The sequence below is a fragment of the Haliotis rufescens genome, unplaced genomic scaffold (genome assembly GCF_023055435.1).
Source record: "Haliotis rufescens isolate VD_foot unplaced genomic scaffold, xgHalRufe1.0.p SCAF_6, whole genome shotgun sequence".
Taxonomy (NCBI): domain Eukaryota; kingdom Metazoa; phylum Mollusca; class Gastropoda; order Lepetellida; family Haliotidae; genus Haliotis; species Haliotis rufescens.
In genome coordinates this window covers 40,540,943-40,553,599 of record NW_025964334.1, presented here as the reverse complement: position 1 = coordinate 40,553,599, position 12,657 = coordinate 40,540,943, and the positions used below count along the sequence as shown (strand labels likewise).

The following is a 12,657-nucleotide window of genomic DNA, read 5'->3' as shown; positions in this document are numbered from 1 at the left end:
TGTCTAGTCTGGATACTACCAACTGATCTAGACTAGACACTACCAACTGGTCTAGTCTTCACCTAGACAGCGCCTCACACACTAGACCTAGACAATACACCACGGTCTCGACCTAGGCACCATGCTATAGTCTAATGTTGTCTGTCTAGTTTATATCTACACACGATGAACTGGTCTGGATGTAAAGGCCACACACGAAGCTAGACCTAGACACCGCATTGCAATCTGATCATGGTGTTGAGTACAATACTGCTAAATATCCATGTGAAAATATTGAACAGATAAAATCTCAAGAAAAATAAACGTTTTATTCACAACCAAAACAAAACATTTTTGGGGGATAACAAAATGGCAGTTTGAATTTGGACACTGCCAAAATCTTACACTACATATAGTATAACATTATGCTATCTTGGTTTATAACAAAATGTACACTTACAGGTAAAGCAAAGTTATTGATTTCTTTATATAATCGTCAAAGTCACCATCATGGTAATAGATAAAGCATAAGAACAAATTGAAAAATGAAAACGAAATATTGAAGAAATGGTGTCAAGCTTTCTTAAAGTTCTTGGATGTACAAACAATGCAGCCATTTGGCCTCACGTTCTTCATGTTTACCTCCGTAACCCTCGAGATGATTGTCGGTAAAGGAAAAGACTACAACTTCGTTTTTGTATAAATTGGATCTGTCACACTTTACTCGATAGCAGAGAATTGAGGAACTCATCCTCACGGGATAATGTCAAGGATTATTTAACCAAATTATGAATGTGAATCTGAAAATGTTTCCTGAAATGGACGGCGGCAGGTGGTATGGACTGGGCAAGGCAAAACCAGGAAGGCAGACAGGAGAAGGCAGAGGCCTTTCATACAGGTAGGACTGGAGTTATTGCAAGAGGGGTGAAGGAAAATGTAACTCAACGAGGAGACAAAGTTTTAGTGTACAGAGATGACAATGAATCAGGATGATTGCAGTATGAAGAGAGTTATGGGTATGAGAATGTGATCATGTACAATATATATTTGGGACACAAGAGCTAATATTCAGACCTGACGTTAACAATATACTTTGATCAACAAACGAATGGGAATGTTGACACTTACATAGGACAATCATAACATATGTGATTAAAGATAGAGTTGATATTATGATGATGATGATGATGATGACGACGATGACGACGATGATGATGAAATCGTTGGTTAAGTAACTAAGTCTTTTATAGTGCGGTTGTGTCGTACAGACATTTATAAAGGAGAAAATAACACTGACTAGCCACACATGGATTAGATACCTCATCACTTAAATATCTCTGTTTGGACATTAGAGAACACAGTTTGGTGGTGGACACAGCAATGTCAGGACAGAATATACACTATGCATGAGATCAAAATAAGAGCATTTTGTTTTGCAAAGTCCACTCGTGAAATTTACAGATTGTGTTACTGTAAAGTTTGACCCTCAAATAATAAATCTAATACATATTTAGGGAATCATGAAAGCATTTTTCAACCGAAATACTTATTCGCAACAACAATCCTCAAATATATATAATGTTATGTATTAAAACCCACACCTCAGACTCTCATCGGGGCGGGGATATTGCGTCAATGAAATCATACTTTCTATAAAACATTTAACAAATAAATAACATATTTTAGAAGCTGACACTGCTTTAGTTAAAAGATAACTATGACGTAATTTATAACGTGGTTATTCACACGATGTAAGATATCTATTCTCAGATATTCCTATATTTTACAGAGTTGAGGAAAGAATACTTTTTACCTCACTATATTTAACCTGTTGTGTTAAATACAAGACATACCTAAGCGTTTGGCCGATAAAGCAAGTATTCAGCCCACAACATTATACATGCATGTAAAAGCATCAATATACACATGTTCAATGTACAGATATAAACACATTGATAAAAAATATCCAAACTGACTGTATAAAATATATCAATTATATTGTTGAGCACCGGGATATTAGTTTAGCACTATTATAATATTTACAACGTTTACAAAACGATGAAATAGAAATATTGATCTGCGGTTAAAACACAGCACGTATAACATGGATTTTTCTGTTCTCAATATAAAATCTGTTCCACTGCTAAAAGAGTAAGGTAGTTGTGTAATACGTCTCAAAATGGAGACACCAAACTATACATACAGCTATAAAAATAAACATTTTAACGTGAATTAAAACATTTGGCAAATTTGCCACAAGACAATATGTTACATTTTAGAGAACTTATTATTTATCATTGAGCTTTCAGCTGATTTCAGCATAAGTTACATAATCTATCAACAGAGGATATAAATATATAAACAGCTGCAGGCGACATGCGTGCACATTCAGTTCAGTTGCCATCCCGTCGAATTTGGTCCAAACTTGTACACAAGCTTCTTACCAAAGACAGGCTGCAAAATCTTTCGATGGTAGTAGTATCTGTAAAAGAGGAACGACAAAATTAATAAACATAACTGATATCATTTATCATTCAGACTTGGTTCGCTAAAACATATCATAAGTAGTGTAAGTGAATGCCCTAATGTATATCAAGCTATTGCAAGAGTCATTGCTTGTCGGACCTGTCTGCGTGTTTTCACACAGTTTATCTTTGGGATAGTTCGAATTTGGATAATTTCAACACATTACATGTCAGAAAACGGCCGTGGAGCACCAGGTGACCTGCACAAAGACTTAATTTTCGACCGATATCAGTTCAACGAAACCTGGAATACACCATGATCTATATTAGAAATATCCAAAACAGCTTGTTTTTTTTCAAAGAACGCAACACATTGTCACGGTTACATCAAGTGTTGAATAAAGGATTCTCCATTAAACACCACGGAAACTAGGTCAAATACACTGTCCACTAAATAACAATCTTTCTTGCAAGTGTATTTCTGGGTAGTGTAATAGAGTGGCCGTTCACCATTACTCTGCCTTTGCCCTGATACAAGGAGACGCCTGCACAACCCTGCAAAACTGGGTCATTGAGCTCGGGTACAGAATGCCCCGGCGGTGCACTTGTAATAGGCATTATTTGCATACACAACGGACGCTTATTGGTTGCCTCTCACACAATTTTAACGGGCTTGGCGACAGGTGAATCTAGGTCAGATTAACCTCAACAAAGATCAGCTGATTATTGTTGGATATACAATCCACGAATACAATGTCTTCACTAGTCATTGTGCCTCCGTGCGTGGAAGACACTTGAAATCAAGACTGACGCACACCACGCGTGTAAGACGGAGACCTCAAAGCAAGCCCCTTCACCTGACCAGACAGTATCTAGCTTCTTCTGTTTACAACATTGTTGAACCTTATATGCATCAGCTATTTATCCATGGGCCTAGTATACGATTTTTTTTATTATCAAAACCACATATTCTTCATTGGCATTGTTCGTGTTTGGAAGCTAATGTAAATTAGTGAGTGAGTGGCTTTAAGCCGATTTTAGCAATATTCCAACAATGTGACGGGGGGAGACCAGCAGAGGGCTTCACACAATGTACCTATGTGAGATATCGAGACCGGGCCTTCGGTGTGACGGGGAGCGAACGCTGTAACATTTAGGCTACCTAACTTACCGCCCCTGATATAAATGAAAATCAAATTTCAATCTAAAGATGGGGATAATTTTAACGTTACAGTTGCATTGTTCATACGTTGTGTTGTATGTTAACCACGTCACTGACAAGGTTATGGAGATGGATGTCAACAACACTGTTTATATTTACCTCATAGCTCGACTCAACTTCTCATAGGTCATGTCCAGGTTGTTCTTTCGCTTCCCCCACATCCGGGCAATGCCCCTGGAGTTGACCAGCCTGAACATCCCCTTCTCCCGATCCACCCACTCTATGTGTGACGGGTTGTAGCTGGGGTCCAGAAGCAGCCGCAAAATGAACTCCCACAGCCTCTCCGCACGGGGCACTGTAAAGCAGTTCAAGACATAGTGGTGAGACGGGCACTGTCATGCAGTTCAAGACATAGGGGTTAGACGGGCACTGTCAAGCAGTTCAAGACATAGGGGTGAGACGGGCAGTGTCAAGCAGTTCAAGACATAGGGGTGAGACGGGCACTGTCAAGCAGTTCAAGACATAGGGGTGAGACGGGCACTGTCAAGCAGTTCAAGACATAGGGGTGAGACGGGCACTGTCAAGCAGTTCAAGACATAGGGGTGAGACGGGCACCGTCAAGCAGTTCAAGACATAGGGGTGAGACGGGCACTGTCAAGCAGTTCAAGACATAGGGGTGAGACGGGCACTGTCAAGCAGTTCAAGACATAGGGGTGAGACGGGCACTGTCAAGCAGTTCAAGACATAGAGATGAGACGGGCACTGTCAAGCAGTTCAAGACATAGGGGTTAGACGGGCACTGTCAAGCAGTTCAAGACATAGGGGTGAGACGGGCACTGTCAAGCAGTTCAAGACATAGGGGTGAGACGGGCAGTGTCAAGCAGTTCAAGACATGGGGGTGAGACGGGCAGTGTCAAGCAGTTCAAGACATAGGGGTGAGACGGGCACTGTCAAGCAGTTCAAGACATAGGGGTGAGACGGGTACTGTCAAGCAGTTCAAATCATAGGGGTGAGACGGGCACTGTCAAGCAGTTCAAGACATAGAGGTGAGACGGGCACTGTCATGCAGTTCAAGACATAGGGGTGAGACGGGCACTGTCAAGCAGTTCAAGACATAGGGGTGAGACGGGCACTGTCATGCAGTTCAAGACATAGGGGTGAGACGGGCACTGTAAAGCAGTTCAAGACATAAAGGTGAGACGGGCACTGTCATGCAGTTCAAGACATAGAGGTGAGACGGGCACTGTCATGCAGTTCAAGACATAGGGGTGAGACGGGCACTGTCAAGCAGTTCAAGACATAGGGGTGAGACGGGCACCGTCAAGCAGTTCAAGACATAGGGGTGAGACGGGCAGTGTCAAGCAGTTCAAGACATAGGGGTGAGACGGGCACTGTCAAGCAGTTCAAGACATAGGGGTGAGACGGGCACTGTCATGCAGTTCAAGACATAGGGGTGAGACGGGCACTGTCAAGCAGTTCAAGACATAGGGGTGAGACGGGCACTGTCAAGCAGTTCAATACATAGGGGTGAGACGGGCACTGTCAAGCAGTTCAAGACATAGGGGTGAGACGGGCACTGTCAGGCTGATCAAGACATGGGGAATCAAGTTTCAATGACACCAGCGATAGCCTTCACACACTGTCCCTATCTAGGCAATATGTCCATTTTACCCACAATGCTCTTGTGTTTAGCGAAGAAGTCATACAAGCTAGTAACTTAAAGAAGAGTTCTGCATAACTTTGATTGGTGGTTCCTGCCTTCACAGCACGATATATTTACTTGTACCTACTCATCTTCTTTATCAAGTCATGTGGTCAGTTTACTCAGTTACTAGCACAGTGATTGCGTTTAGCTATGTTGTCGGCATCGCGGTACAGTGAAATATAGAGAAGCGATGTTGTTTCTAGGCCCCGCTCTTTCCACGGACCATGGGCCTTACAGTTTCATGTTTCTGCAATTTCCTATAACTGACACTACTCAATGCGAAGCACTATTTATCTTAAAGCCACAGATGTTGAGAAAGTATAAGTTAAATTACATGTAGCAACCTGTTTACAATCCGTGTCTTGACATATCCCCAAAGAACACATATTATTAGCCCAGGCCGTATTTGAAAATGATGCGAATAAGATATTAAATGGATAAAAACACTACACTTTCAGTTGAAGTAGTCATGCAAAACCTCGTGAATTGACTCAAAATAAACCTTTGAATGTCACCGTTAATAAGTCTGCAAACAGAACAAAGAGGTTTCTAAATCTGAGGCTCACATTCCCACACCCACTGACACAATCGTCTCGCGCTGATGACAGCTTATGCTTGTAATACAGTGAATTGACGCTAATCAATATTTCTCTATGAGACGTCTTTATTCGTATGGGTTATGGACCAGTGGCGCGGTTAAACATAAGCAACAATAACATCCCTTGACAAGCGTTTCTGTTATAATAGCACACGTGCTTGCGGCTGTTTATTAAAGGACGCCGTAACGCTAGTATGGCCAGCCGTTTTACAAGTCTTTGAGAGCGTAATCGTTCAACGTCAGTGTGTGATTTATGTAAATGTAGAGACGCGAAACTGAAAGGTTTATGGTGTGACGTCTCCGGGAACGCTGGCAGTACCATGAAGCTGACATGTAGCGTTATTTTGTCAAATTCCTTCATCGTTGTTCCGTAAGAGATCCGCGACAGACTTATTTTTGTAATGAATAATGTGCAGCTGTTTTCGTTTAGGGACCGATCATTGGATATTCTGTGTGGGCGTGGGATGAAGGAGGGGGGAGCGTTCGGTTGATAAACGCACATGAAATTAAATTAAATAAAAAAACCAATCATAAATGTATATTTTTATAAATTCAATACACGTAGTACATTATACTCAAATATAATCTTGACTGTCACTTTTGTCATAACGTTCTGACAAAAACAATTGGTAAATAAGATTTGAAGTCTTACGTCGCTTGCTCCTGGTGCCCTGAGTGCGTCTCGGGGGCTGGGGGTAGAAGATCGAAACACTTTCTTCTGCAGCTGTATGCGTGACGACACTTTTGGCAACATTAGATGTGTAACCTGCAAACAAAACACGTAACACATCAACAGAGTACACAACTAAGCAAAGGATATATTTTTTAAATGAACAGTTTCTATAGAAATATGCCCAAATGAATAGTTTGTTTGATGGTTCTCAGTAAATAAATAGTTTGTTGGACACCCTCTTCACAATCATTAATTGTGTTTAGATCCCAAACACGACCCTGAATACGTTCCTTGTCCCATCACTTAAGCATGTTTAGAGGCCTAGACATATGATTGTGTTTGTAATGTTTTGGACCTTCAATTAACATGTTTAAAACATGTGTTTTGAACCAAATCATGTCCAGAATATATATAAATTCGTGATTGGCATATTTTGCAATTTGCCAAATAAGTCAACCTGATGCAGTTGGTCTGCGAGGGAAAAGAAAACACTTAGGATGAGTGAGTTTGTGTTTACACAGCTTCGAACAGTATTTCAGTGACGTATCAGCATACTGTGGGAGGAAAGCCCGAAGCGGTGCAGGTCTTAAACAAATACCACGAGGACGTGTTTGTTGCTGACAAACCTAGAAAACATAATCAGGCTGAGTCTGGGAGTCGAACTCACACTGAGATGTTTAAGGCTCGCCTAGGATTCGCATTGTGGGACAGTGAAGCGAGGCGTCCTAGACGACACAGCCACCCGGGAAGACAGACAGGATTACAGTGGGACAGTATCAAGGCCAAGGGCTTCCAAGTTACAACATTTCACATAACTACCTCCCTCCCACGACTCTACTGCAGTAGTTCTCAAAGCAAACTACGAACCAACAATATTCAGAGAATCCCATATTTAATGTGTAAATATATTTGGATTGAATATCATGAAATATGATAACATGCTTAATTTTCCGTGAAATAAGTATTCTAAGATCTTCGTAAAGGGAAAGATCCACCCAAGATTCGTAAATTTGTTATTTGTGCTGATACGACAGTCGATCTGCTGTACACAGTGTAACGTACATATACTTCCTGTTGACTCTGGCAAGGGAGGTAACTACTGAGTGCCACTATTACGGACATCCCTTTTTGTGGTTAAGTTTTAAACTCGTTTCAATTTGAAACACGTTTACGCATTGTATCCTTAAGGTATTCAGATGTTGGTGATGTTGTGGGTATGTAGTGTGAATGTGTTTAGCATCCAAACATGTTTAGATAAAGCACGCAAAATCTTTGTTACGTTCATGATAAAAACACAATCCTTTCGTGCGCTGAGATGTATTAGCATCAGTATCAGTATCAGTATCAGTATCAGTAACTGACAAATGCATATCACGTTTCACTGAACTATTCTGACAGTTTTTGAGTTTCCTTTGGAACTACAGCTGCATCAATAGCCTCTACTACCAACATTGGGATAAAATGATGCGTCATAATCTTTATGAAGGTACAGTTTGCACATATACAAATAATGTATGGGGTGTTTACGTGGTGTGGGGGTAACAAGTCGAGGGCGTATGGTGATTTGAATGAATTCTTACACTCACAGTTACTGGCATCAAACTTGTCTTCTGGGTCAATGCTGTAGCGATGCCTTCCAAAAACAGCATACACTTGATTTTCCAACTTTTCTATCTTCAAAACATCACTGCCCCGGTGATGTGCTCGAGGGATGTGCCTCTCAACTGCAATACATAAACACCGTGTATTTCAATACAAAAGCAACATGATTGTTAAGTTATGTTGTATTTTAACTTTATTATCTTTATTGTTTTCAGTACGAACCAACGACGCTGGTTTTCAATATACTACATATCACCATGAGGACGTTAAACAGAACAATCGAACGGGAGCTATATTTGAGAATTGAACGTTCTGACCAACAGATGCAGGTTTCATCATGCAAATCGCATATAACGTTGGTAAGGTGTACATGTTCCAGACGACTGATTCCCATAGATTGTTTACCTGTATTTCAATGTTACGAGGTATGTATTTACCTTCTGGCCGGGGATCGACATAATGCAAACATGAACTGTCCATTGGAGCAAGTGGGGTGTACTCCTGCGCAGGTTCATTGATGTGGTAGCCACTATACGTCACCTCCACTGGAATTAAGCACCCCAAAATAAACCTCAACATCTGTATGTTATAACGAAATATAAAGCAACCATGCAGACACAGTAATCTTCCGCGAAGGATATTTCATCAGAGTCACTACAGGTTCCAATATTTCAAGGTCATGCTAAAACTAACATGCAAATAACGAGGATTTGAAGATTGTATTTATCTACAAAAATTGTAATACCGTCAGTCTCACTATGATATTTGTTCACCTGCATGTTCAAACAGATCATCGAAACTGCAAGACGGGAAACGGTAAGAAATCCCCGCTCCCTATAATGAACCCACAATGCACACAACTGATGCAGGAAGGTAATTACCTGGATTGGTGATGAACCAGTGGTGGGCGGCCTCGTCGTCAGAGAGGAGAGGCGAGTGCTGGGGGGATGCTGAGGAGGACGCCGGGGACGACACATCGGACGAATAGTCGTACGTGTAGTCTGAAAGCAATGTTGTATTACAGAACATCCATGTTACCTTCACCTCACTGCCCACGTGCACACGGCCCCTCAACCCAGTCACGGGTTCCAACAGGCTTCTTACAGGAGAATATGGTCATATTCGTATTTTGTCATATGGAAATTCACTCTGACTTTGTGCAAATTCTACGTTTATAGCATTAGATAATAGTTCGTACACTTGAATCAGATACAAAATAGTTTGTCCGATGTTTACAGCAGTATGGAACTAACCAATTCTTATTGTTCACAAAACAATATTTCGTCTTACTTCAACTTTACTGTCTACCGTGCCACCACCACTTCAACCACCACTCCTATCACAACTTGTGTGCATGGTATTCCCTTAACTGTCCAGACCATGGCACTTGACTTGGTAAAAGTCAAAATCCACCCGACGCTTCTGATCTTAAATGGGGGGGAGTCGGGTAACTTAGTGGTTAAAACGTTCGGTCGTCACGCCGAAGACCCGGGTTCGATTCCCGACATGGGTACAATGTGTGAAGCCCATTTCTGATGTCCCCTGCCGTGATATCACTTGAATATTGCTAAGAGGGGCGTTAAACCATACTCACTCACTCACTAATCTTAATGGTTTCTAGTTTCGCAACTTTGTCCCACTTCCACTAGTGTGTAATTGCTGGTCCTGAGAACACACTCACCACATCCCCGCTGGTCGTACAACATCGGCATATGCTCCACGTATGTTGTCTGAGCCATGCTGAGTCTGTATTTTGTCCGGGTTCTGGTGAAAAAAGGAATACTGTTATTACTGCAGGACATGGCCATGTGAACACCATTACCGTAGTTCTTCTATGTCACAGAAGCGTTACGTTTTAAACATGTTTTACTAAAGTGCTTCCAGCGCACACTGATGAGTATCAGTTATGTATTGCCATATATGCTGTGTTATATGTACCCTGGATATCTGTAATAAACTTAGCATAACTATAGTTATCCTTCATCAAAATACCTAAAACATACAATTACTGCGCATGTTGCAACAGTTTTGTAAACATCCTACTGCAAAGTAACACCACTTACAATGTTCCACGCGTAGTGCGAAATGTGATTATCTACGTGGCATATACCTGAGTCTTCACCGAAAATGAGAAACAATTCGATTATAATAGCCTGTTCAAAGTGCACGGGTTACATAGTAATGCCTGCATCAGCGCACTTGTGATGACGTCCCAACACCAATACGTACCCGCAGTGCAAGCTCCCAAAGCCAAGTACATACAAGTACCCGTCCCAACAACAGCGTCCAAATACCACCGTAAGCAGCACGTGCACCTCTAATTAATAGTCGTTTGAAACCCCGCCCTCCGACCAATCATATTCCTTGATTTAAAAAAGTCACGTGATGATGTGTAATGGAAATTCCCATATTGTTTGTACCTGAGACGTCTCCATAGGAATCGCAAGTGCACTTATGAGTTGGAATTGTGATACACCACGATAGGCCATTCCACAACCACCCGGGGGGGGGGGGGGGGGGGGGGGGGGGGGGGCAATCCCTTCCCCTGACATCTGCAGCCGTGACCCCCGGGTCTAACGTGGCGTCTGACGCTAGTTGAATGAGCACACGGACGGCCACGCTTGACGTCGCCCCTTTGAGCCAACGTATGTCTGGCCCTTCCTACGGGACAATTGTAATGCTGAATGAATTAGAACCCGTTATACACATAACTCTACCTTGTGTTCCACGTTGCTAGTCAACGCAATAAAAATAATTTATTAATTCATATATGAATAAAGGTTAACTACTACTACTACTACTACTACTACTACTATTACTACTACTACTACTACTACTACTACTACTACTATTACTACTACTACTACTACTACTACTACTACTACTACTACTACTACTGCTACTACTACTACTACTTCTACTACTACTACTACTACTACTACTACTACTTCTGTCACCAATAGTACTGATATCATTACTGGTATTTCCACTTATGCAATAACTACCGTTGTTTCAATGACACCGCAAACTGCTAATATTCAAACCGTCACTACAGGAAAAAATCTTGCTAGAATAACAACAATAGATTTTTATACACCACCTCGTACACATTATCCAATACTAACCGACTGGGGTAACATATTAACAGCCATATGTCGCAGTTGTAGGGTGCCCTTGAACAAAGCCACGAAAATATACGATGAAATAGTGCCCCACACTGTAACACCTACCTGACATTTTGAAATACTTGCTGTTTGAGGTAAAACAGCCTGTAAAGTATGTGTGGTCACTGCACTTCTTTGGATGGTGGTCACTTCAGCATCGTCGTACATCGTTACAGCATCCTGAAACCAAATGAAATGGTCAGTACTTTATGTGTAACCGATTATATGGTAATAATTAAATGTAAGGAAAACTGACGAGGAAAAGATGGAACAAGGATATCAATCTACATGGGGAAAAACGGCTATCAGTGACGACAAAGTCATCACTTCCAACTCACAATTTTCCTGATAAAGCCTTTAAATAAAATTGCAAAATGACCAATATCACAAAATATGAAATACTGCAGATTCAGAGAGGACTGAAATTTCTACATATGTGGTACCATTATCAGACTATTGACTTAACTTCATTAAGGTTTGGGTGAGTAAATTAAGTACTATGGATCTGACAGTTTCAGTGAATTACAAAATATAATACAGTTGTTTTAAAAATATACTTTTTTACTGTACATTTTCTCATGGGCATGCTTCGATCACAGTATTAGCATTGTTGCCACATCTGAAGTCGAATTGTATATGGACCTATTTCGCCACTATCATGGTGAAGTTCAGAATATTTCATTTTATATCAGTCATGACGAGCAATGTGTTCAGTGAGGGCAAATTCCATAGGTCCAGAGCGACTATGGCTATTTCAAAATGAGGTGGTTTATGTTTCTATTAATGTTTATATATTGAATTTAACTGTTAATTATATCATCATATATCCCCACGCTAGTTGTATATTTTATTCGACATGTTTCTGCCAACATTGCGATAGTACATTGTTCTCATTCTCTGATACATAACTTATACCCTGACTAAAAAACCCAAGCATGTTGTTGTAGATGCAATCGGCATTCCCAAGATAAACATCGTATAATTCAATTTGTCTTTGCATGGTCATGAAAACAACATGGAAATAAAGATATGAATGACACACTACTAACAGTCTTCAGAACATTCAAGGTGACTCAAGATCTGGCGTGTAACACACGGCATCAGTGAACAGCTAATTTTACCACTTGCTGCATGGATGTTTTATATATCAACAAGTGATCTAATCCTTATTACAATACACTCAGTTAGTATCATTCTTATGTATTATGTATTAATGATATTTTAGAAATTCTAACCACGACATCTATACATGTAGTGGTATACCCAGACATACAGGACATGTTTACATGTAGTGACAGAAGACAGACAG

General features: G+C 40.8%; 1 protein-coding gene across 4 annotated transcripts in view; it reads right to left on the bottom strand.

Annotated features, from left to right (window-relative positions):
• Positions 1–289: 289 nt before the first annotated feature.
• LOC124115547 (ETS homologous factor-like) overlaps positions 290–12,657 on the bottom strand; it is a 31,746-nt gene continuing 19,378 nt past the window's right edge. Inside the window, exons 4-11 of one of the 4 annotated variants that reach the window (XM_046476575.2) lie at positions 11,415–11,528; positions 9,866–9,948; positions 9,066–9,185; positions 8,622–8,729; positions 8,163–8,306; positions 6,562–6,675; positions 3,766–3,961; positions 290–2,461 (exon numbers count right to left, since the gene is read on the bottom strand). In XM_046476575.2, the coding sequence (XP_046332531.1) occupies positions 2,368–2,461; positions 3,766–3,961; positions 6,562–6,675; positions 8,163–8,306; positions 8,622–8,729; positions 9,066–9,185; positions 9,866–9,923 (834 nt within the window). In that variant the 5' untranslated portion in view covers positions 9,924–9,948; positions 11,415–11,528 and the 3' untranslated portion in view covers positions 290–2,367. Of the gene's footprint in view, positions 2,462–3,765; positions 3,962–6,561; positions 6,676–8,162; positions 8,307–8,621; positions 8,730–9,065; positions 9,186–9,865; positions 9,949–10,413; positions 10,553–10,604; positions 10,630–11,414; positions 11,529–12,657 lie in introns of those variants that run through there. The other 3 variants (XM_046476576.2, XM_046476574.2, XM_046476577.2) reach the window with 3 other exon arrangements.